The 27526-nt window shown below is 31.8% G+C and overlaps 1 protein-coding gene across 9 annotated transcripts in view; it reads right to left on the reverse strand.

The window, feature by feature from the left end:
* Positions 1–388: 388 nt before the first annotated feature.
* The window catches only part of LOC145249532 (eukaryotic translation initiation factor 3 subunit J-A-like), a 62365-nt gene continuing 35227 nt past the window's right edge, over positions 389–27526 (reverse strand). For 2 of the 9 annotated variants that reach the window (XM_080111151.1, XM_080111148.1), the window contains 7 exons: positions 12336–12439; positions 10708–10813; positions 8145–8216; positions 6112–6218; positions 4999–5056; positions 3013–3086; positions 2345–2805 (listed from right to left, as the gene is read on the reverse strand). In XM_080111151.1, coding sequence (XP_079967277.1) covers positions 2695–2805; positions 3013–3086; positions 4999–5056; positions 6112–6218; positions 8145–8216; positions 10708–10813; positions 12336–12439 — 632 coding nt within the window. In that variant the 3' untranslated portion in view covers positions 2345–2694. Of the gene's footprint in view, positions 2806–3012; positions 3087–4998; positions 5057–6111; positions 6219–8144; positions 8217–10707; positions 10814–12335; positions 12443–27526 lie in introns of all 9 variants that reach the window. The other 7 variants (XM_080111147.1, XM_080111150.1, XM_080111155.1 and 4 more) reach the window with 5 other exon arrangements.

Below are 27526 nucleotides of genomic sequence, written 5' to 3' on the forward strand. Positions count from 1 at the left end.
AAACAAGAGAAAAAAAAATAGTTCAAGTCTAGGGTTCAACCTAATTAAAAAATACAGAAAAACCTTAATGTATGTACCTGTCACGGAATGAAAATGTCATATTCCAAAAATAATACAAATTGATCCTGTAAATTTTAATTTTTAGCAATTAATAATATTGTAGCCATTACAAGGTTGATTTTGATCTCTTATTTCTAGAGAGGTTATTAAGGAGGAGGAAACCACTGATATGGCGGGTCAAGACAGCACCTGGCTTATTCATAAATTTTGATTTTCTTAGTAAAAAAAAAAAAAAAAAAAAAAAATTCATCAGTTTACATAATTTTTTAAATATGACATTCATACCGTGATGTGTATGGACATCATAAAGGCTTTTCTGTGCATGTGAAAAAAAAAAAAAAAAAAAGGTTGAACCCTGAACTTGCAGGAAAAAGATTGGAAGAGAAGTAACCATCTCCGCAGAAAGAAACATTCAGTATAAAGTTCTGCCAGTTTTGGATTTGTCATTTGTTTGTTGAAAGTTACGAGAAAGAGCAAGATGTTCTTCGAGATAACTGGAGAGAAAAATAAATGCCATCTCCAGAATTGAGATTTAACCAGTAGTATTATATGCCATTAAACATTAGTTCAAATATTTTCAATGATATACCCCTTTCTTCCTTCTCCAAAATAGGACTCATTTAAAAATGAATGGATTATCTAAAATTTGAACCAACAATCAAAGTAACCAATCTGTTAAAATCAAAAGTATATAATATAAACAACATTTAGTAAATCCCTATTTACTTGCCTCCCCACAAAGGGAAGAGTAATGGTCAGTTTTTAATATGGGGAAAATTAAGCGCTCCAGAAAGGGGCACTCTTGATTGGGATAATGATATAAATCGTCTCAGTTTAGAAGGAATTCCCCTTCACTGATCGAGAACAAAGGATGAAGTGTAATATTAGAACAGATACTACACTTTGCTCTGAGCCAAGTTAACACGTGAAGGCATTTGCCTTTTATATATAAGATGATGTAATTAAATAGGTGAAGTGGTAGTAATACTTTATGAATATCTAATTAAAAATGCCATCTTCCGTTGAGTTAGTTTCTTTAAATGATCCAAGTTATTAATAATTCATCACCGAAAGGAGTATAGTCACTGATGAAGGCATTCATAGTTCTAAAAAGGTCAAGATAAGGTGGTTTTGTTTTATGGCATACCAACATTTTTCGGGTTATTATTCAATAACGAATTCAGTCAATTTGGTAAAACCGTTTATGCCTCAAATTCTTTATATTTTGTAATGTTTATTTATGGAATTGTTTTTTATGTGTGTAAAGAATAAGTTTTGTTTTTGGCTTTGCAGAACATGATTGATTGAGCTTTAGAATGGGGAAAGGAAAAAAAATAAAAAATAAAAATAGCCATGTTTGGTGCATTTTTGGTCAGAAAACCAGTATTTTCAGACAGCTTGATCTGCTAGTATTGTTAAAGAGAAAAAAAGAAACTGATTAAATTAAAAGTTCATTTTGAAGTGGCCGTCATTTTTCATCTATTTCAATCAGTATTAATCTATGAAAAATCTAATCAGATCAGATTAGTGTGAGATGACAATCCCAAATGGAATGATTGATTACTGGATCTACACAGATTTCCAAGTACATATACTCTTTCTCGGATAGAGGACTTCACTCGAGAATAGAAAATCTTAAAAAGGTCATATCAGAAGAAGTAAAATAGAATCTACATTTGAGAAAAATAAGACAAAAAGGAAACATTTCTCTCCAAAACCAATGATGTAGTCTTGATGGAACAAAATTCCAAGTGTTCAATGCTCGTCTTGAATTCTTCCTAAGAAAAAAAAAAAAAAAAAATAGAAAAAAAAAAAAAATAAATAAAAAACGAGAAAAACTTTATGAAAATATTTATGACAAAGAAAATATATACCAAAAATTATGCAAATTGATCAAGCAGTTTTATTTTTAAAAAAGAAATTCAAATTTTGTGGCTGAGTGAACAGCAACTATATCGCGATGACATCTGAGAAAAAAAAAGGCTAAAAACAAGAGAGAGAACTCCAAATAGTTTAAATTTGCCAGATTTTAGATTTTTGTAGAACAACTCAAATACGTTTAAAAATGATTTTATTTATAAAAATAGAACTACTTGACCAATTTACATGATTTTTGGAATACAATATTTTCTTTCCATCATGGGTACTTACAAATTTTTCTTATTTTTATTTTTAATATAGGCAGAATTTTAGACAAGCACCAAGTAGTCTACTAAATGGGTAAAGAGAGAGAAAGATTCTAGGGAGAGGAAGACAATTCAAAGTTATTAGCATTTTCCTTTCATTTTGTTTTTGGCTTAGGATTTCCAGCATTAGCAAGTAACCCATTAATAATCGCAGTTTTATAGTCAGACTTTCAAGAGAAAAGGCTCAAACACCAGAAAAGAAAAAAAAGAAAAGAGAAAAAGAGAGGTGAGATTGAATTCAGGCCATGGGGATCTTTCCTTCAAACCAAGAAGAACAATTTGATTTCTCCATATACAGAAAACCTGTACGAGAAGAAAGAGAGCAGTCGTCACCATTAGCCAACCAGTCACCTTGTTCTGGCCTTCAGAGAGGAAAGGGCAGAGGAGTTTATATTTGTAGAAGTCAGTAGATTTGTGTCTGATTGCAGATATTTCCAAATATTGTAAATTACATAAAGTCTTCAGCAAAGTCATCATAGCCTAAATCATCAGTTAAATCATTGTTACGGGTCACTTTTAAAGATGCTTTGTTTTTCTTTTTCTTCTTCTTTTCACCTTCCTGTAACGAGAAACGATTAATTTAAATGAAAAATAGTAATTAAAATCAAAATTGACAAAAAAAAAAAAAAAAAAAAAAAAAACCTGTAAAACTTAAACTATATGACTTCAAAACAATTGTAACAGACTTTAAAATATTTTTCTAACAGCCTAAGAAAAAAAAAAAAAAAAAAAATACCACTCCATTAAAATAAAAAACAGATCTTACCTTTTGCTGTCTGAGCTTTTCATGATACATACTGTTGAGTGTTGCACTAAGTTTTCTAACTTCTTCAGATTCCACTAAGAGTAAAGAAAATTATGTTAAATTTAATTGGTTTGAAATGGATGGAAAAAAAACAAAACAAAAGAGTTACTCATTTTATCACCAAATTTAAAAGCAGATATTAACGGTAAATGTTACAACAGCATTCAGCCTGGTCAGGTTGAGCCGACTTCTTCCCTGACCTGCACTAAATCCTGAATGATCACAGCATATATTAAGGGGTTCATGTAGAGGGGTAATACCTTTTCAAGATGACCTTTGACCGATCTCCAAGCACTCAATGCTATATTATAGGATGCGTCCCAAAGCACTTTTGTGCAGCTGAAGCTTTGTAGCTAGTCTCTATAGTGAATAGCCGTCCATGCATGGTGAGGAGGTACACCCTTCACAAAGTAACATTTAATGCACTTTACCGTAGAAAGAACACAATAGAGGGATTACACGCTTAAAAATAAATAACTCCCCTCCATCTTTTATGAGTAATTGTAGTTCCTGTGACAATCATCAACAAACAGATGTCTTGGCAGAGGATCCTGGCAAAATTACCCAAAAAGATCTCTTCACTGGAAATTAGGGATTACTTTTGGTCATCCTGTTGCTGCATCTGTTCGATAATCTGCGACAAACCAAAGCATCACAATTGAGCAGAACAGAGAACTCTACCCGCAAACATATTCTCACACCACTTATTTCTAATAGAACACTACAGGATACAAAAAATTAATTGTACATGCAGATGTAAAAGGAAAAACTTTGATTGGTTATTGATTCTGGTAGTTTCAAAAGGATGTGGAGAGATCAGTCATGTTGGGCTACAGAAATCACAAGTTACATCCTCAGCAAACTAAGGGTGAAACATGGGAAATACGGAATAAATATGATGGGATATACAAATATTCATAAAATTTCAATGGTCAACTACCATATATGAACAGCTTCAGTATTGTAAGTCGCAGAGAAAAGAAAAAGGAAATATAACAAAAGAAAAAGTAGGCTTATCGAGTAACAAAGGAAATAGTGTTTATCAGCAGACAATGTATCAAAATTTGTTCCTTAGTGGAAACAAAACAGAGCTACAATAGGGATTTTAATTAAGGTGTAGCAATGACTGTAAAAAAAAAAAAAAAAAAAAAAAAAGGATCAAACAATGAACGTGTTGTGATATTCAGAAGACTAGCCGGATCGCTACATTCCTCCACACCTTTCTTTTTTTTGTCTGAAATGTTGGTTAGTTCCAGCTGATTCCAAATACTCCAGAATTCTGTCCCCCACCCCGCCCTGCCCCATTTTGAACTTCTTTGATGTTATTGCCAGCGCATCTATATCAACCGACTTTCCTGGGTTCAGTTTCTATTGAGGAGCAAGCCCAGATAGCCAATTGTCCTCTTCAGAATCATCTCTGCCATTTGCAACTCCTCCTCCCTCTCTGTAACAAAAATAGATATACTGAAAATAAGCTTGCAGGCACATTGGGGAGTGACTATGGGGTTGAGACAGTCAATGATTTTTTTTTTGACAATATGGAAGTGGCTTGTAGAGTCAAGTGGTTTGCAACGTTTTTACGACAGTCCACTTAGTGCAACAGCTGGGAGCATTTTTTTTTGGCAACAGTTAACAGAGTTGAGTTATCAGCTCGACATTTGAAGTTAACACACAGTTGAACATGGATTGTGACTGAGCAGACAAGGAAATGAATTCATCTGACAAACACGGTCCTGACAGTAGATGTAGACTTTAGCATTTAAAGGATTATGGATGTCACACACACACACACACCCAGAATCCAACTAATACGTATGCAAAGTGTTGGTTTTTTGTTTTTAGACTTAGAGAGTTGACTATTAATGCTGCCTTTACAACCAATCATACTTTGAGATAGAGAAACATGAAGATGCCGAAGAGAAATTATAGAGGAACACAAATACTTACCATTTATTACAAGATCTGTAAATAACTTGTCTAAAAATGCAGCATAATGTGGTGATTTCTGGAAAAAAAAAAAGATTGTTTGCATTGCAGAATAAATTATTAATATTCACTTTGATCATTTATTTGTAATTGGATGACATTTTAGCAAGTATTGTAATGATATTAAAATAGTAATGTGAAAATTTACATGGGCTGAAAATGACGTGTATGCGGAGAGAGAAGCACAAAAAAGAACATTTTTCATAAACAACTTTAATCAGTCAAACAGAACACAGATTGTGTATGTAGAGTGGGGATAAAAGGTCATTCTTGAATAAAAAAAAAGTTATCTCCACCCCAAATCTTTGAAGTTTTAGCCTTCACAGCAAAATTTACTTTTCAGAGAGAACTTGTCATAAGAGGGAAAAGGAGGCAATACCGAGTAGGGAGAAAAAAAAAAGTAAAATTTAACCCAATAGCAATAAAAAGCTGCAAGAAGGTACAGATTTTAGCAGAAATCAGCTCAATTAAAAACTAGCACGGTTACCATTGCCTGAAACAAAAGTGTGACATTTCTATTAAAATTCTTACTCTGCTCCCATTCATCTCTGAAGGTGTGCACTCCCTTAAGGGAATTAACTCCTACAAAATATTAGAGTTACTTCCCTTTAGTTAATGTCCAGAAAACAGACCTTAATTGAAATCTATGCACAATTCAGGATCAAAGAATGAATTTTTTTTTTTTTTATGTCAATTATTCATTCTTGGGCTACACTAATCAAGAATATATGAACTTTGCGAGTCTGTTTTGCAGTTTGGGACTTTTAGCTGGACATACAGACTACTGCCCTTTAAATAATAGAAGGCAAATTTTAACAAAAGAAACGAGAACTAACATCTGACGATTTAAATAGAAATCTGCCTTTTCTGGACGAATTTCTTTTTTTAAAGCAAAGTTCTTGCTAAAAGTGAAGAATTCACATCCTTGCTAGACATTCAGAAATATCTTCATTTAATCATGTTAAATAAATTAAGTATTCGTGAACTTCTGATGTCGCCATAAAATATAACTTATGACCCCAACCACCACTATGTCTACATAAAAGACACAAAAATAGAAAATAATTTATTCACCTCAAATGTGGTTATTTTGTCTTTTAATGCCTGTTCAAATTTTAAAAAGTCTTCTTCTCCTTCAGGGCTCATTTTATCAATCACTCCTTCGTTACTGTCAGACAGACCTGGAATTAAAAACAAAAACATTTAGGATTCAGCAGTAGACAACATTTGTAATAGATGGGTGAACAAACAATGGCATGCAGATATTGTTAGGTAGAAAAGAAATTATTAATCATGCACACATCAAAATATATCTAATTAATTTAACGTCTGAAACATGTCAAATTTGAAATATTTCAAAGTCAGTTTCTAGAAAATGGCCAGCCTAATTGATCCTATTTTTCCATTTAAACATGTTTTTATTTATTTTTTTTGTGTTTGTCCAAAATTCCCTATATTAAAAAAAAACAAAAAAATTATGAAAAATTAGTATGATGTATGTAAGAAAAAAAACAAAAAACAAAAAAACACGCACACAAATTGATCAAGTAGTTTTATTTTTAAATAAAAGCAAGTTCTGTGCAAATAGCAACAAAAATCTTGAAAGCAGGCTGAAAACAAGGGAGAGGCCTCCAAAATAATTCAAACTTGCATGATTTTAGAAAACCATTCTTAACATGAGAACAGAGAAAAGAAACTCAAATTCCCTTAAAGATTTTCTTTCTAAAACTATTACTTGATCAATTTGTGTGATTTTTGGGTGTACAACATTTTCTTTCTAACATGAGTACTTATTACATATTTTCTTTAACACTTCTGTTTTCACACATGCAAACACTTGTTTGCAGATTTGAGAAATGTTTTTTTTTTAAAGTAAAGAAACATTTAAAAAAACAAAACAAAAAAAAAACATGTTGCTGTTTTTTTAAAAATGGAAATATGCCATTTAAAGCAAGCTTGTGCCAATTCTTTGAAACCAAATTAATAATTTGAATAAAACAAAATGTGAAGCCAAGATAAGCATAGCATATGTCAATCATAAGACATATCTGACTATTTAAAGAAATTGTTTTCTAAATCTAACTATTGTTTTCTCGAGCTTTTTTTTTACAACTCACTCCACACAAAACTAAAATTATATAAATCCTTTTTATTTTATTTTCATCATTCATGTGGTTAACATTGAATATATTTTTTTAAGAACTGCTTTAAGGAAAAATTAAATGTTTAAAATTTTTGGGATTATGTTGAATGAAATTTATACTGTTTATAATTCATATATGAAATTTATACTGTTTATAATTCATACACAAAAATTCTTAACTCAAACGTAAAATAAAAGTAACCAATGCGACATCATATTTACTTATATATGACAAGCACTTTTTGTGTGTGTGCGCGCGTGTTCGTTCGTTCTCTATAGACTCCAAAACAGCTTGGCCAATGTTTTTAAAAGACGAAACGTTGATGAAAATATAACTCGGTTTGTTCCTTTTTATTTCTCTATTTCATCGGAACACTATTTCCATTATTCTCATCAATATATATATATATATATATATTTTATATATATATATATATATATATATATATATATATATTATATAAAAAGAAAATGGCTCCAGACAGGATATAAAACTATTTAGTGTAAAAAAAAAAAAAAGGGGGGGGGGGGTATATCACCAAAGAAAGTGAAATTGGTTTAAATTTAATCAAAATCAGGTTTCCAGATTTACGCACCCCTAATTTATTGCAATGATCATTCAGAATAAGAGTATAACTATGTTAGAGTTTGGAATAAGATTTACATGCGAAAGTTTTCCATAAATATTTTTAAACTGATGTAATCTGTCAATACCAAAAATCATAGGTAATCATACCTACTAGTGAAGGGGAAGCGATGGTCACCTTGAAAGTAGAATTATATTTATATAGAAATTGCTGCCAAGGCCTGCTTTTAAAAATAAACACATTTGACACATTAACCGCAAATGTGGCATATTCAGTTTTTTTTCCCTTCAAAGCAAACAAAAATAAAAAGCAGTCAGAACAGGTAGGTAGGTGTAAGAGGCCATGTGATGGCATATGTAAAGACATAAATATCCAACCTGATAACTTGTAGTGTTGTTGCCATGTATTCAACAAAGTGCTAGAGGAAGTTGAGGGCAAATCAACAATACCTGAATAAATTGAGATATAAAGACGTTCAAGGAGGGGGAAGAAAGAGGCAAAAATTGTGTTTTCAAATTGTTGAAACATTTTTATATATACTACTATATAAAAGGAACTTTGACTGTGTGTGTGTGTGTGTGCGTACATTTTTCTGGACTCAGAAACGGCTGGGCAAATTTTTTTTTTAAATTTTGCACAAATGTACTTTAGGTGTCTGGCAGTGTTCTTACGTAAGTTTTGTATCGGAATGCGCTTGATAAGTTGCGAAAATTGAAAAAATCCAATTAAAGAAGGAAGTCAGATTTTGGCCAAAGTTAACACTTGTATACAACCAAATATCACAAGTGGATTTGAGAAGTTTTATCATTGCGCAAGCAGAAAGATTCATCCTATAAGAATCAATTATAGATTCTTTTATAAGACAGGAGCATTTGAAATGAATGTTACTTTTTAGTGCACAACTGAACCATGATACTTGACTTTTGTATGTTTAACTTTAAGTGATTATGCAAAAATAATTTCATGAAATCAACAATTGGTTCTTTGATAAGACTGGGGCGCATTCAAAGTGAATGTTTTTGTTTAGAACACAATTAAAGCATAATACTTGACTATTGCATTTTAAACTTTAAGTGAAGCCATTATTTACAGATTTTATAAAATCAACAGTAAATTCTCTACAGTGCAATGTAGACTACAATGTATTGTGGACTGTCAATGTGGGGAGACGTGAAGCTAAATGAGCACTTATGTCAACGGATATTTAAATCTAAGGGAGATAACCAGCATAGATATAGCAAAAATTAAGCATATTTCACAAAGTATAATCTTTCTATTCTGTAGTTTCATCTAGTAATTTAATAAACAAAATATACAGTAAAAATTGAATTTAATAATAAAAAAAAACTCCCACCATCCTTTCTCTTCCTGAGTACCTGTATTGTCAAAACTCTTATCCAAAAATAAATAAAAATTATCCATAAATCTTTAAAAAAATATATAAATGTATTAAAAAAAAAAAAATAGCGTTTAAAGATTTTGCACAAGATAAAGTGTTGATTTTTAAAAATATTTTTATTCTTAAATAAAGGAAGCATTTTTCATTGGTTAATTGGACAACAATTTCTTTATTGTTATTGATCTTCAAAAAATGCTTTAATCCTGACACTGACTGATTAATGAAAATAAAGAAAAAGAAATTTAATTTAATTTTTTTTTTATTTTCATTAAAAAAAATTCAAATGATGATTTAAATACTTCAAAAAAGTTTATTTTCCGTGAATTAACAAGTTTAATTTACTTTTGATTAATTACCATCGTTTCAAACAAGTTTTTTTGTTTTTGTTTAATTATCATTTCATTGTAACAGGTTGGTTACTTTTGTTTTGTGTACGTTAATTAATAAGTTTATTTTGTTACTTAACATTGTTATATTTTAAGTTCATTGATTAACTTATTTTTTTTTGTTGAAATTTCTGGGACTAACTTCACCAAGCACTTACAAGTATAGTATTTGTGTATTTTAATTTTTTTTACTGCTTAGGCAATTTTGGAGACTAACCTCATTCAGGTATAGTTTGATTGCTAACTTGTTTCCTTTTCATAAACTGATTCAGTGATTTCCAGAACTCGGCTACAGTAATCATGTAATCACTTTTTTTTTTTTTTTTTTTCATTTAACATTCTTTTATTGTTCTACTGATTATTTCAGCGTTCCAAATTATACCTTGCAAAATTTGCTTATTTTTGTTATATCTATTCTAGTTATCTCCCTTAGATTTAAGTATCTGTTGACATATCAACTGATTTGATGAAAAAAAAAAGGGGGGGGATCTCATTAATTTCGATGACAAAGTATGAGTAGTGGAACATTTGTTGATCCTCATTCAATCACGGACAACATTGAGTCTTTCTGCCGGTATATAAGATCTGTTATTTCTTTAAGCGATATTAGCAGCTTTGAAATCCTGCTATATATATATATATATATATATTTTTATACAATAACTTTCTTTCACAAAGCCATCATCAGATGATAACTCTGGGTTATATATATATGTGTGTGTGTGTGTGTGTGCAAGAAAGATGGAAAGTGTATGAATACTCAGGATAAGTAAATCTAACTACCTGCTATCTTGACAAGAGCAGAAACAATAAAAGGTTGAATTTAAAACTGAACACCTTCAAACAAATATAGTCAAGGCAATAAAATTTTAATCTCCTTCAACTATTGGAACAGTCTTAGGCCTTGATAACTGAATTTTCTACTTTAAAGGCAACATGCCAGGCAATAAATAGCTCTTGTAGCCTTTGCCCATGGATGTTGCAAAAAATCTTCACAACGATTTTGATTAAGAAATCATGAGCCAAATGTGAAAACTTATTTTGGTGTCTATAAGCACCACTGAATAGTCGTAACAAAATATTAATATATCTTAAATACCCCCCCCCCCCCCAAAAAAAAAACTCCAAAAAAAAAAAAAAAAAAAGGATGCTCACCAAAAGCCTCTTTAGCTAATTTCAAATCAGATTCTTCTTGGAGCTGTTTCTGACGGAGTTTTTCGGCAGCCTGATCAACAGGAGTTTTCACCCGTTTAAGTTCTTCCTGAAAGAGTTAAGTACAGAGAAACTGAAATTTGGAATTGTTTTAAATCTATTTTTGATAAGCAGAAAGTTATGGTAAATTTCCTCATACGCACATGAAAATGCACACTGTGAGGAAGAGACATCAACAAAAATCACTATTAGTATTAAATAAGAGTTAAATCTTTGTTAATAACATAAGTAAAAAAAAAAATTAAAAAAAATCTAATTCTTAATTCATTCACTATAAAATTATAATAGATTACAACAAATGTATTAGTCAAATCAAAAAAAGACTAAATCTCAGAATTTGTTAGTATGCATTTTAATAGAAAAGGCTTTAAAAAAAATTTAAAACTCCAGATTAAACTGAATAAGATTTTTAGACTGGTTACTATTTACATTGTAAAACTGCTATCCTTATCTTGATTTTTTATTTTAAAATGTTTAAGGCAGTTATTGTAGTAGATAGAGCCCATGTAAGCGACATATGCACAGTACAAGCGATCTTAACAGCTACACTGATTGAAATAAAAGGAGACTGCTGTTCACATTTGGGCCACTTGAACCAGACTGAAATAATCGAAAGACCAAATTTGTCAATCTTACAAGTGGGAAAAGAAAAGAAACAAAAAAATCACAAAAGAAACTGTTTTTATGTGGAAATTAACATGCCAAATTTTAACATTTCAGGTCCCAAATTGATTAGCTTAAGTTATCTTTTGTCCAGTGAAGGATTTGATTAAGAGACATTCTAGAGCAAATTCTATATAAAGGTATGAGTTCAATACCTATCAGCTAAGACTATATCATCTGAAAAAGGCATGAAATGTGACACGAGAGGTAGACAGCTGTGGAATACCTAGTTTTATCAATTATGACAACCGATAAACAATCAAGATGAGGACAACAATCTAAAACAAAAAATTAAGTATTCACCTAAATTCTCAATTACAGGTAGAAATAGGGAATGCTCACACTAAAATATAGTTATATATAAGTAAGCTAAAATTATCTTGCTTTACTTAATTTTTTTAACTTTAACAGTTTATTTTAAAAAACAAAAATAAAAATTAATAATGTATATTGAAGTTAATTACTGTGGAGGTTCTTATTTTATGTTGGATTGTAAGAAGGAATTATTTTTTTAAACTTAAAAAAAAAAAAAAAGTTTTGTTTTTATCATGTAGATACCTTTCTCAGAGGAAAATGAATATCTGTATAATTTTAACCCCAGCATATCTAAATAAAATCGTTGTAATATTAAATATTAAAGAAACAATTTCTTTTTCAAGTTATTAAATTAAATACTACAACAATAAATAATATAGCAAAGAAATGAAAGTTATATTGAAACAAGTAGGGAAACATTACTCTACAGAGAGTAGGGATACGTTACACTACAGATCTTAAAAAAAAAAGGGGGGGGGTATTATATAGCAGATATGTCTGCTTTCGCAGTTCTAGTTTTTAGGTAACCACTACTATTTGAGTGTGAATTTTATCAAGCCATCCTATAAATATTCAGTCTATTTGTTACTTACTTTTTCCTTTTCTTTCGCTTCTGCTAATTCTTTACTCTGAGCTTCTTTTTCGGCAATTATCTCTGCAATCGGCCGTTTCTTCTTTTTCTGGTAGGCCTTCACATCTGCTGCAAAAGAAAAAGAAAATAGAAAACAATTTTAAGACATTTGTACAAGCAATAAGTGCATCAATTCATATGTCTTTAAATAAAAAATTAGAGCATATTCTTTTTGCATTTTTTTTTTGGACAGTTTCTTAATTTTGTAACAAAATTCTGATTAAGTTATAAGTCGTCACACACACATATATATATATATATATATATATATATATATATATATATATATATTAGCATGGGTACCCGGTGATGTCCAGGTCGACATGAAGCTCTGTTTGGAACAAACCTGCTATACTAAGGACATTAATCATTTTCATGGTAGGCAACGTCGATACCCCCCCCCCCAAACAATTAAAAAAAAAAAAAATGAAGAACATGTAAATGTAATTGCCCAAAAAGAGAAGTACAGGATACCCTCTCCGAGATATTTCGACAGAATGGATACAAAGAGAAGCTATCCACCATATATTGAGCACTTTTGTTACTCGTGCGCTGGACCCCCACCCCGCGCAAAAAAAAAAAAAAAAAAAAAAAAAAAGCCATGTAGGCAGACTTCAAAATGAAAATAAAGGGAAAAGCTAATTTGCAAACCACTTTGCCCACGGTAGAAATAATAGTGTTTATAAACATTAACGCGTTTGAAAAGTTTAAGAACAAAATGGAAGTCCTTTTATTGGCTTGTTTTTGTTTTGTTTTTTTGTAAAGGCACTTTTCACTGGTAACATTGCATATAGAAGTCAACAGTAATAATACAAGTTTTATCTAAAAGAACTTTTAAAAATAGATCCATTGTATTGTTGCACATTTTTTTTTTATCTTTATATTGTAATATGCTAAAAGATGAATAAATCGTAAAAAATACTTAAGGTCAAGACATGAAAAAGAACAAGAAATATTTTCTATTAAATGTAGCATTTTAAGTAGAAATCAATTACAAGTGAAAGTAAAAGAAAAGTCTACAAATCATGCAGAATTTATGTACCTGCTCTTTACGGCAAATTTGTCAATTAAATACAAACATGCTGTCAAAGGCAGGTAGGAAATAAAGATTTTAAATAAAAACTTGATTTCATTCATGCAAGTTGATATGATACACAAGAAATATTTTTTAAATCTCTGTAAAACTTGAAATGAGAGTTTTAATTTAAAATAATTCTTGCTATAACATAGTTTCAATAAAACAGATTGAAAGATTCTCTTGTAAGCCTGCAACAACTTATGAACTAAGTCACCTAAAATGAGCAGCCATTTTGATTAAATTCTTTTGAGGTAGAGGGATTTAAAATATCAAACATGATATAGTATGTGACATTTTTAGTAGAAAACCAAATTACAGGTGATAGTAAGAGGCAGGTCTACAAATCCTGTCAAATTTATATCCCTGCTCTTTACGGCAAATTTGTCAATTAAATACAAACATGCTGTCAAAGGCAGGAGGGAAGTAAGGATTTTGTAATAACAATTGAAAATTTTAATTCATGGCAATTATATAATTCTAAAAGGACATGACACAAACTAAAAATATTTGAAGAGCCTTGTCAGATGAGATTTTTTTGTGAATCCAAATGGATGTCTATATCAAGGTCTCGGGGAAACATAGAAAATATGAAATATTCCATACAAAAAGAATTTTTTTAGAAATAAAATCGTCACAAAGAAAAAAGTCAGTCAGAGAGAGAGAGAGGGAGAGCGAGGCTCGTCACAGTTTCTTCATCACCCGACAACTGCCTAATCTCGCAGCTTTCAGAAACATCAAAATAATAATACTTTATCATCAAAAGCTGATACATCGATGTGAAATAAAAGCAATATATATTTTGTAGATCGACTGTGTTGTGATTTTCACTTCACTGTCAGTGTGTGAATGCATTTTGTACCAACGACAAAAGTAAATGTTAACATTTATATAGCTTGGACAAACACAGTTTGAATAACCGGCCAGAGCGATTACGTAATACAAATATGAATACACAAGATAATTCAGTAAGAAAGTATTATTCATGAAAGATACAGGCAGGTCTACAAATTATACACAATTTATGTCTTTACGGAAAATTTGTCAATTAAGTACAAATATGCTGTTAAAGAAAAAAGAAACATAACCAATTCGCTCAACTAAACTAAAATTTTACACAAAGAAAAACCAACAAAATATTTGCATCATAGATTCAACAAAATTTAAACTAATTATTCCAACATTAAACATTTTGATTTTAATGTAAAAAAAAAAAAAGAAAAAAAAAAAAAAAATATCAAACTGACAAAATGAAAATCATTTCTAGATAAGAATTACGTGTTGAAAACAAGAATAGATTACTTGCATTAGATTGTGTTTGTCAAAGATCATAGAAAGTTGATCAAGAAAAGATTTTGGTACTGCGTCAAGAGCATAATGCTGCATGGAGGTGACTGCTGAACTCCACCTCATCTCCTCTCATCCATTTTCAGCATAATGAGATGGATATGCAATGTTGGGGCATATTAGCTCTGATCACATGTTGACAAGGCAGAACATACCAAAGCATGATAAACTTATTGACGATCAGTCTGCTACATTGGTTTGTCAACGTTGAGAACTGACTTTTTGATAAAATGCAATATCCTTTGACGTAGAAGGCTGGAGGAAAGTTGGACAATATAAGAAAACTTGGATGGAAATGATCAACAAGGATCTTTGACAATAGAATTCGAACGGAATCAATCCTGAAGACTGCCAAGCTTGGAGACTAAGATTGTGGATCGTCAGAAGATTTACAATCTCAGAACAAGGGAAATAAGACGATAAAAATGGATAACATTGATTTTCCATTTGTAAATTGCATTAGTGCCATTCTGTTTGTATCAACATGTGGAAAAAGGAGATAGAATGTTTTCAGACATGTAAACATCTAACATGCTAATAAGACTTATTCCAACATGTACACTTCTTTAAAATTCAATAAGGATGAGAAATAAATTTTATTTATTTCTTTTTTTTTTAATAAATCCAATGTAATTGACTCCCATCCCAAAAGGGAGGGGATGGGGTCTAAATTTACTAGTATGAGAAAAAAAAAGACAAAAAAAATCACCATTAACTTTGACAAAAAATATTACATAAATTTACAAGAAAATAATGGCATACAACAACTAAAAAAAAAAGTTTTTCACAGCTCGGACAAATATATAGGCAACGTTATAAATGAATATACACAAAGTTATAAATGAGCGTACGCAAATTCTTTTCTACTAATCATAAAAATAGCCCCACAACTTAGATGGTTGAGATCGACTAATGGCTGAAACAATATGATATATAAATATGTGGCATATTTGGTAGGAATCCAATTACAAGCAAAAGTAAAAGGCAGGTCTACAAATCATGCGCAATTTATGTCCCTGCTCTTTACGGCAAATCTGTCAATTAAATACGAACATGCTGTCAAAGGCAGGAAAAAAAAAAAGTATTACACTACAATTTATAATTTAAACTAATGCACATTTAGTTTTATATAAAAAGCAGAAATGTGCCCCATTACACAGAAGTTAGTGTGTAGAGAACGTGCTTTTTTTTTCTATTTTCTGTATTAAATAATTTGGAGTGGTGAATCCAGAAAATAAATTGCAAGTTGACTAATTCCATCTCCTGAAATGGATTCAGAAAGAAATCTTGTCTAAATACAAAGTTGTTAACTTTTTTAGGTCATCAGAAATGTCAATTTATATGAAAACTGATTTTATATGAAAATGTGAACACTAACGAAGAATGATCCCTCCCATCTTGACGGAGGATGTACACTAGTCTCAAGATTTTTTTTTTTTTTTTTTTTTAAATTATTCTACCACAATTTTAAGCTAACTATAAGGTCAGTTGACCCAATCTACTCAGTTTTTTTTCTTCTGTAAATAAATTTGTGATAAGGATCAGTGAAATACATTTCTTAGCTGTACATACAACTGGTTGTGAACAAGGATTCTCAGCTCAGAAAACCTATTCTCATCCTTCACTAAAACAAGCTATATCATAAGATATATTTTTTCCAGCAACTCATTGAAATCAAATTTGAGTACTCAAAACTCATCAAGTTAAAAAGTAATCATTATCATAGCTACCTATTCATCAACATACACACAGCTAGTATGCACGAGTTGATTGGAATTTGTAAAAGTAAATTCAGAGGGTGGCAATGTTCAATTAGTTTTTCTTTTTAACAAGAGGACCACCATTTATAAAGACACAAATGACACTCGAGGATAAGGTTAATGTGTTTCCATGACAAAGTAGTTCTACGAAAGACTGCTCATGGAATTTTTGTTTAGTTTTAGGCACAGAGTCAAATTTTTTAGTTGTTATAGCTAGATAAATCGATTATGATTTTTTTTTTTTTCTTTTTAGGTGGGGTGATGATACAAACAATAAAACCAAATTCCTAGGACCGAAAAATAGAATTCTCGAGTCAATGTACATCAAGAACAAAATCTTAACATATCACATACTGAATGAATACATGAACAGATACAAAAGTACCAGTCAAAACAGCCAACCTTAAATGAATTTCGCTCAAGTGTAGATCCATTTGAAAATAAAATTCTCTAGTTGTATTAAGTGAATAGGATTTGGAAGTTATCGACAAAAAAATCTCCCAATGTTACATGGAGGGGGGAGGAGGTACAAATCATGCACAATTCGTGTTTGTTCCAGTTATGGCAAACTTGTCAATTAAATACAAACATGTTGTCAAAGGCAGAACGCTTGGCAAGTTATAGACTGCAGGTTATGTATTCAAAATTTTACTTGTTTAAAAAAAACAAAAGCACAGAAAAATCTTTATGATGTGGTAATTATTCACGTGTTCTTTCATTTCTTTTTAAAAATTAAGCAAATCAAATTTTATTAGGAAGCAAGAAGGAGGAGGTTGGAAACAGCCATATTGCTTTAAATTGTCAAAATTCAAGGATAATAGTTTGCATTACTATACACAGATTTGAAAAAAGTTGTCAAAAACAAATATATAAAATGTTATCAATAGCAAGATAAATTACTTTTCTACCTAACTGGATAATTTTTTGTGTTTTTTATTCAATGTAACATGTTTATTCAGCTCAAAAAACAGTGTTTACCGATGTATTGAAAAATTAAAAATGGCACCAGACTCTGTTGAACACTTGAAGTTTGGGAAAATGAGTTAAAAATAAAAAAACTCTACACAATACTGTTAAAACCCATCGAATATGTCTCTACAGAGCTTTTGTTTGTATTCAAAAATCTTTAATTGCTAAAAATCATAAAATTTGATTTTCTTAATTAAAAAGAAAAAACACTTTGAGTGCATAGATCAAAATATTTTTAATATTTTTTTTATAATTAAATGTAATTCTAATTATGCAGCGAAAATTCTATGAAGTTGACATATTGAAAGAATCTCAGGACCAAACATACAATTTTAAAAAGTTTTGTAAAGTTTATTACTTCTCCAAAACCATAAACTTTTTAGCCATATTTATTGGCCAAAAATAAGTTGAAAATTGTGAATATTATTTGCACCCTCTACATTTATACAGGCTGCAAATTGGCCTTCGGGACAAGATCAAAGTGTAGCAAGTCTGTTGGCCTGCGGTTGGGGGCCTGGACCGGGGTAAACTCGCTTCCAGGTATTTTCAGCTGGACCGATGGACCGGTCCGCATTCTCAGTGTCTGGTTTGGACCGGGACTTCAGCTGGAAAAGAATTGGTCGGAAGTACAGTCTAAGGTCAAATCGTCAGTAAAGACTTGGATTGGAAGGAAATTGTCCTTGAAGGGTCGGGCGGAGGCGTGTGCTACATACGTCTTTCCGCTCATCCTTTACCGTTTGTCTGTACTTCCTCTCCCTGCAGAACGACTAACCCGCTTACAAGGGCGCCTCGATTCACTTTTGTGGAACGAGGGTAAGCATTATGTCTGCAGAGAGGTCTGTGTTCAAAATCCGAGCGAGGGAGGCCTGGGTCAGCCCAGTCTCGTGTCATAGAAACGCCGAGAGATTGGCTTTCCTGGGTCGTTCGCTTGAAGGAGACGCTCCTTGGGTCCCTGTGGTTGAGAACTCGTTTCCCAATCTCAAACCCAACCCTTCGGTAGAAGGTCATCGTAGACCGAAGGGGGAGTCCAAGTTCTTCTCCGAATGCCGAACCGCTCTTAGAGCTTTGCCGGGGACCAATGTCCTCGATCAGCCAAGGAAGAAACTGTATCGGGATTTAGTGGAGGGGACCGCGAAGGATCCACTTTGTAGGCGGATGGGATGGTCGATGGAGGTTGTCCGTTCTCAATGGTGTTGGGCGCCGGGACGGGAGATTCTGAATAACTCGGAATTCTCCCTGACTTGGCGACTGGTCCGAAATGCGCTGCCCCTCTTCGACGTACTTTTCCGGTATAAAGAACATACCAGCCGCTTCTGTCCGTGCTGTGACGAACGCGAGCCCGAAACAATCGAGCACGCGTTTTTTAGTTGCAGCCGGATACAGCCCCTATTAAAATACGTCGAGGGGGTAACAGCTCGCATCGATGCCGAGTGTCTGCTCGATCTCGACGTAGGAACTTTTGTGTACAACATGGAGCCGCCGTTCCCCAGGGAGGAAAGTTTGGTTTTCCTGGCGATCCTAGCTGTAGCGCGCATGACCATTTGGATCACGCGCCTCAAGTTGGTCCACGAAGGGACATCTGTTCCTGATCGGGATCTGATCGTTTACTTTAAACATTTGCTTAAAGTAAAGATCAGATGCGATTGGAAGAGGTTGCCTAGAGTGGAATTTGACAAGAGGTGGGTGCACAGCACTAGTTTGTGCATCCGTCGAGGAGCCAAGTTTCGATACGTGTTCCCTCCTTAGGCATGGCATGGGCGGTGCTGGGTCCTACGGAACCCATCCCGCCTAGGTTAGCATTGTAAGTTCAGTAAAGTAACTCTTGACTGGTGGTACAAATGAGATCCTGTTCCTGATTTTATTTTTGGTATTAGAGAACCTCTGAGTCTGCCCAACCCCCCTGCTCCTCATCTTTATTTTCTGATGCCCCCGGTCATCCCCCTACTCAGAGGTCACCTTCCTACCCCCTCCATCCGTAGCTTTGTTTTCTCCCACCTCCATTAAGGCGACTTCCCCAAACCCCATTAGGGATGCTCTGCTTGTTTTCGGTTCCCCGGAAAACAGTGGGGGATCTAGCCACATAGAATAGTACAGGGGGGTCTTACTAACAACACATTAGTAGTTTTTTCCTTATTTTTGAAATGAACATTTTCATTAGTTTTTTCCCACTCCACGAACATTTTATGCCAATTAATTCAAGAACTCTTTCTAATGAAATCGAACTTTATTTTCTCACACATACACACAAAAAAAAAAAAAAAAAAAAAAAAAAAAAAAAAAAAAATGCACACACAACATACAGAAATGAATATACAAATTGTACATAGTTAAATTTTACATTGAACGCTGGGGTTATTAGTTAGATTAGGATCTACAGAGTGATTGAGGTATTTTGGTAAATGTTGCCAGTCAAGAGTAAGACTTCAAAGTCTCATCTGTTACATAGTCAAAAAGACCCTGTACCCTCCCCCTCCCAATTTCTTGTAGGGCCTTGTGCCTAATTTTGTTGAATTGAATTTTTTGTACGTTTTTTTATGTTCAATTTTTTCTTTCTCAATAAAATATATAAACAAGATCAAAGTGCAGTATCTGTTCTTCAGATGCTGCACTTCTATTTCTTGTTCTCTTTCGGTGGAGGAGAAATCCTTCACGACTGAGACAATTTTTATTTTTGTACCTTTTCTCCACGTTAAAAAACGACCCTGGTGTCTAACTCTGTCCCGTGAGGAGGCATTGTAAATAGGTACATTTATACAGGGTGCAAACAATATATATATGTTCAACTTATTATTTTCTTAATTTACTTTTATTGTCAGTCTTGATTTCATGTAAATAGCAACTATATTTCTATATTTTCATTTATATATATGGCAGAATAATAGATTATAAGTAATTTTTAATCCTACATATGCGGAAGAGACAATCTCTGCTGGAAGAAAAAGTAAGGAAATTCCAGACTTCCCAATGAGAGGATGGTAGAAAAACAAAGTGAAATTCAGAATTTAATTACGAGGTGACATTTAGAGAGAAAAATGCATCAATGAAGACTGGATGCAGTTATGTTGTACTTCTTTACTTCTCGAAGAGCCTCAGATGGAATATCGATGGCTACACTCACGAAACTAAAGGGTAGTGGATCAATCAGGCAGATGCACGTAGGCTATATGCGTGTCAAGATGATGCCTTTTTAGTTAGAAGGCAAGTCAGAGAACTTCATTGAATACATATTTTATGATTTTTTTATACGCTTTAGAGAGAGACAGAATGTAATCAGCAATAAGAAAGATGAGGTCAATTAAAGCAACATAGAAAAGGAGATGAAGACTTATTTCATCAAATAAAAACTATTTTTAAGTAGAGCATGTTGCAAGCATAGTAGGACCCATGGAATTAAATTCCATAAGTAAATCTACAAGCTTTGCTGGGCAAAGTTTTATATTCCTGTTTAAACTGCAGAGTCTGTAATAAATAACGATACAGGTCTGACGCAGGAACAGGAGACAAAACACAAAAGTAATCACCGTACAAATATGAAAATAGACAAGAATTCAATAACAGGTAGCAATCAATAAAAGAAGGTGAATAGAGTTGGCAAAGATAAAGTAAAATTTGACATCTGTATACCTAAGCAGGTCAGAACTCTACAGAAAAATTTATCTTTGGTTGACCTTTGGCAACTAAATTTTTGTTTACTAGCCAAATAGAAAGTTACTAGCCTAACTCATGATTTTTGGAATATGACATCTTTGTTCTGCTACAAGTATGTACATCAAAGATTTTTTTTATGCACCAAAATTTTATGTTGAGAGACTTGAAGATATAAACATTTGAATTTCGGGGTGGGGGGGTGGGGTGGGGGGGTTAAAAAAATAATTTTTTTTTAAAGTAGAGTATATTTTTCTATTAAACTTTTGTTTAAATAAATTGGCTTTGTTAGTTTTGATAAAAAAATAAAAGTTGAAAAGACATTTTTACTTAGTAATGAGCTTTGGAAGATTGTCGTCAAAAAAAAAAAACAAAAACAAAAAAAAAACACAATGGCCAAAACAGGCGTTTTATTATTTTTAGTTTCTTGGAAAAGAATCACTTGCAAATGCAACTGTTTCACTCACAATGTAAAACTGCAGAATATACAATGACAATTTTGAATTGGCACCATAGATGCAATATAAAAGTAAAGAGTTGTGTATGTATATATATATATATATATATATATATATATATATATATATTGTTAAATAATCTATATATCTAGAAAAGTGAAAGTGCCTGTCTGTGTGTACATTTCCCTACGCAATAACTTAATTTTCAGTCTACAGACTCGAAATTTGATATACAGGGTACTGAGATTTGGGAAAATCTTTGTAATCCATTTTCGGCCAGAAATTTGGATCTAACTTAATGACTTGATTTGAGCCCAAAACAATAAATGTTAAGGGGTCATAATAGGAGCGAAAGTCTTTAAAAAATTGACTTCTGCGGTCTCTACCAAATTACTCAGACAATTTCTGGTCTAAACATTTTAAATTTTACATAAAGGGTATTCAGAAATAGGGCAAGCTTTTTAATCGGTTTGGGTTGAAAATTTGAGCTACCAATATATAAATGTATGTATGTATGTTTGTATGTCTGCCTAAAACTTTCAACAGAGGCGACAGATTTTCACAAGATCTGTATCGTTTTGAAGCTCGATTTTTCAGATGACAAATATCGAAAAATTGGCTAAAAACATTAATTTCTTCACCTTCAACTGGGCACTTTTCTACAGGGAGGGCCCCCCCCTTTTTTGTGCCAAAAGTTATCCTCTCTTTTCGATTGGCTTAGCCTTAATTTAACCCTACATCACTTCCAGTTTGGCGATAGTCGTAAAAGCAAAAATGTCAGGTTTTTTCCCCTTCACGGTACGGGTTCGAGCCTGCCTTCCTACTACCACTTTTTTTTTTTTTTTTTGCTCAACACACACCTCCAAACACCCGGGCACCCATGCTAGTATTCTAAAAAATTTCATCGTATTCTGTACATTTTATATATTCAAGTGTAAATGGTGGCAATTTCCCAAAGTTTTTTTAAACAATGGTGTGTATATATATATATATATATATATATATAATTTTTGAAAATATGGCAAATAAGTTACATGGAATCTTCCGCAGTTAATCCTCATAGTCAGGCATTTTAGATAAAGATTCTTTATAGCTTATTTGCTATGTATATTTTCATAACTTACTACCTAGCTCTATTCATGTATTGAGCACTGTTAAAGCAAATACTGAAAATCTATACATAAAATATTTATTTATTTTTAATATCAACATATTATTTACCAACAACCATCCATGTGGACAAAGTAACTGTACCATAGGTCAAATGATTTGACAGAGAATCTAAACCTCTTACTGTTATACTGCCATGACAGATAAATTTTAAGTGCAAGTAAAAAAAATAAAAAAAATTTTTTTTTTAAATCCCGTATTTATTTTTCATGTGTAAAGAAGTAAGAAAAACATAGCAACAAAAGTCTCTTAAAGAAAAAATTTGATCAATTATCGTACCATATATAAATTTAGCTAGAAATAGATTCCACCAACATTTACATATACATTTAGCTAGAAGTAAATTTAGCCAATATTTACATACATAGCAGCATATCGGATCAATGATGGTAATTTAGCTGTAATAGCTGTACATTTGAGAAAATTGAAAGTAATTTTATTAGCTTATTCAACAACAGCGTACGGATTGTTGCAAGCAAAGTAGAGCCCAAATGTTTAATTCAAAAAAGCAAAACCTACAGGTGTTGCTGGACAGAGTTTTAATATACCTGTTTAAACAGCAGAGTCTGTAATAGTAATACAGGTCTAACGCAGGAACAGGAGACAAAAAAAAAAAACAAAAAAACTAATCACTTAGTTGGAAAAGTTTTTACAAAATAAATGTATGAGACTAAAGTAGGAGTTTTAAGGTAAATGTCATCGTTATAATAATTTAAATAACAATAGCTTGGGTTAGTCTTGAGGAGAATCTTTTTAATATTTGGCAGTCCGAGTGATTGGTTGTATTGAACAGGAAATTAAATAGTGGTACGCAATTAAAATAGTTATTAAATAATACATATGTTGCTTGATGTAATGCCATACATTTTCAATAGGATTGAGGTCTGGAGATTGTGCAGGTCAATCCAAACACTGAATATCATGCTCAAGGAACCTCTCGACAATGCCAGCTGTGTGAATGAGAGCAATTTCCTGCATGAAGATAGTATTATCATCCAAATTACAGCCAAAGTAGAGTAGAAAATGCTCAATCAACATGTACTTGGTCAAATTAATTCGACCTTGCAAGCAAACTATAGGGCTCTGACCATTGGTACTAATAACGCCCACACCAAAACTGAACCTCCACCACCTTGCAGCGTTGAAACTGTGCACCTAGGATTAAATTCCTCATCCTTCCTTCGATAGATTTTCTGTCTACCATCACTGGCTAGCCTACTGAACTTGCTTTCATCACTAAAAATCATTTTCGACCGGTATGAAGAGTCATGATCTTCATTGCATCTGATGGAAGTCCAGACAGTGCTTTCTGTTCTTTACAGAAATCATTGGTTTGCATCTTGCAACACAGCATCGCAAATTAAATTTCTTCAATTATTAACTATAGAAAGAGAACAATTTTTAACAAGATTACACTGCTGCTGGATTTGGGGAGCCGTTTCAAATCTGTTTCTGAGGTTGCGGATCTTGATAGAATTGTCTTCCCTGTAAGAAGTAATTCCAGAATGACTAGATTTAGGGGCATCACGAACACTGTTGATTCATAGTTTTCTCATCACATTTCAAACTGCAGCAGATTTCTTGATTGGATAAACCAGAAAGGTGGAGATTAATAAGTTCCTGACAATCATTAAGAGAAACTTTGTTGCCTAAAAGGTGGATATTTTAAGTTGGTTAAGTTAAGCTCATTTGTTGCTACGGAGTGTCTTTTTGCCTTCTCAATTTGAAGTTCATTTTTTAAATCGAAGTGAACACTAGGATACTTCAATTAAAAGTCAAATATAAACAGGTAAAAATAGAGGAACAAAAGGGAAATCAAATGAGGTATATGTTGTTTAAACAGTTGCATTCAATTTAGCTTAAATTTTCAGTTTTCGAAAAAAAAAAAAAAAAAAAGGATAAGTGCAGAGTTTCTTTTTGGTGCCACTATATATATATATATATATATATATATATATATATATATATATATATCTCAATGACAGGACGATTCAAATATTTTTTATGATAACGTTACAATTCCCGATTCCGTAATAAATTCCAGATTCAGATTCTTTATAAATCTCTATTTAACTATAAGATTTTTATTTTCCGATTTTCATAAAAAACATGCTAAATATGCAGCTATTTTCTTAAATGTAAAAATACACCTCTGGAAGATGATCTATCGATTTTAGCATTACTTATCAATGAATAAAATCAATGAATATTTACTTATTTATCAATATTACCAGCAATGGAAGATTTTAATTTAAACAAAATCAAATAAAAAAAGACAAAAGAATTCATTTGACATCGGATAATAGGCACCAATATTTCCGATTCTGATACCCACAAATATTCCAATTTTCGATTGCTGATTTCAATTAATCGCCATAACACTATATATACAAACACACACACACACACATATATATAAATAACGTCTCTGCATAGAATAACATTGAGCAATTGCAATTACCTTAAGCTACATTCCCAAATAGATTTGGCTAACATTTTCACTATATAACATCAATGGCTGCAATACCTATCCATTTAAGATAATTTTAATTATCATTAACTTCACACTAGTGCATAAATTGTTGCAAACATAGTAGGGCCCAAATGTTTAAATCAAATGAGCAAAACCTACAAGCTTTGCTGGGCAGAGTTTAATATTCCTGTTTTAACAGCAGTCTGTAATAGTAACACAGGTCTAACGCAGGAACAGGAGACAAATATAACACTGATCGCTTAGAACTGGCTTGGTAGAGAAAATTCATTTAAAAAATGCATGTACAAAACTAGTTTTAAGGTTTATGCCATTGTTATGATTATTTTAATATTAGGCTTGATTAGTTTGAGTGGAGAACATGAAATTATTTCTATAAAGATCTTTACAGACACAAAAAATAAACAAATCAGTACATTAAAATTGGTTTTCTAATGATTTTTCAATCTAATACGTGAAATTATATTATACAGATTTTAAAAGTTGAATTTAAATAGCATTCAAGCTGACAAATTAACCAGATTCTAATTAGTCAATATCCATGTGCTATTATTCTACCATGTTTTTGCAATAAACAAAAATATTCTTTTAGTACATATTGCTAATACGGACACATTCTAAAAGACCTAAAAAGAAAAATCCACTCTTATTCTTTTAGTAAGATTGAGTGTTCCTTATTTGCTTTTACATATTGTTCGAGGTATTAGACATAGAAATACGTAGAAAAAAAAATTAAATATCATGGATCAAAGGTAACAGCTGATTGGTAGACAGGAGTACTACATTGAATTCTTGAGTGAGCATTCATCGAGAACAGGATCTTAACATATTCCCAATAATCTTCACCCGCATTCAGGATTGAACCTTCAACTTCCTTCAGAGTTTTTAATTAATTACTTAAGACTTCTACCAGGTCATGGTTGATGAAATGAGAATGCTACACCCCTGTAAATAAACCATTCCATGCAACAAAAGATTCACAAAATCCACCTAAAAAAGTCAAGATGAAAACAATAGTTTGAATATTCTAAATAATTCAAACTGAACAACACTTGATGAATAGATAAAAAAAAAAAAAACCCATTTTTTTTTTTTTTAAACACATTTTGGGAACAAATATTCTCTGAACCCTGTATATTAAAGTATGAATTTTAATGAAAAATAACCTGTTATAGACTTACCTTCAATATAAAGAAAATGAATTTTATTAAAAAAAAAAAAAAAAAAAAAAAAAAAAAATTGTGCTAAAAATCCTTAGCAACATAGAAAGGTTTGTACATACATAGTAACATACAGGATATATAGAACGTGAGATACATTTAAGAGAATCAAGGTTTCAAAATAAGTATAAATTAAGTATGGCTATAAAAAGACTGTCGAAGTAGATTGATTTAAAATATCAAATATAAATTTATAGTATCTGGCATTTTAAGTAGAAAACCAAATTACAAGTAATGGGTAGACCTACAGATCATGCAAAATTCATGTCCCAAGCAAATTTGTCAAGTACAAATATTCTGTCAAAGGCAGGAGGGAAATAGTAATTTTGTATTAAAAACTGAAATGTTTAATTCCTGACAATGGTACAATTGTAAAAAATATCATACACAAAAACAGAAGCATAATAAGAGTTTCAAACAAACACAAAGAAATCAATATTTTAAATGTTAAACGCGAGGTAAAAAGGAAAAATAACGATACTTAAAGTCATGTAAAAAAAGAAATTGTGTCATGAGGGTAGTGTATATAGAGTAAGTTAAAATAAGTATCGGATGATGAGTTATGGTTTGATCTTGGCATGAAATCAACATTATGAACCAACGGATATGCAAGTGCCAATGACCACAACTTGAAAGGTGAATTTGGAAGAAACATAAATTCATATTAAAAAAATACTATTTCCTTTCACTTATTGTATAGGAATTTATAAGTTACAGGTAGATCAATATCACAATGTAGCCTTTAAAAAAAAAAATTACAGATGAAAGTAAAGGGCAAGTCTACAAATCATGCACAATTTATGTCCCTGTTCTCTACTGAAAGGGAACAGATGATTTATCAACTAAGCAAAAAAAAAAAAAAAAAAAAAAGAAAGGAGTTGCAATTAATTTTAATGCCCAGGTGAGGTAGGTGGCTGGTAAGTTTGAGTAAGGAAAAATAAGTATGAATTAGAAACAGTTTAAAAATTAATAAATAAATAACTAGATTCAAATGGAAAGTCATCTGACTTATTTAGTT

This window comes from Euprymna scolopes, chromosome 28, assembly GCF_053919585.1.
Source record: "Euprymna scolopes isolate OS-2025 chromosome 28, ASM5391958v1, whole genome shotgun sequence".
NCBI lineage: Eukaryota > Metazoa > Mollusca > Cephalopoda > Sepiida > Sepiolidae > Euprymna > Euprymna scolopes.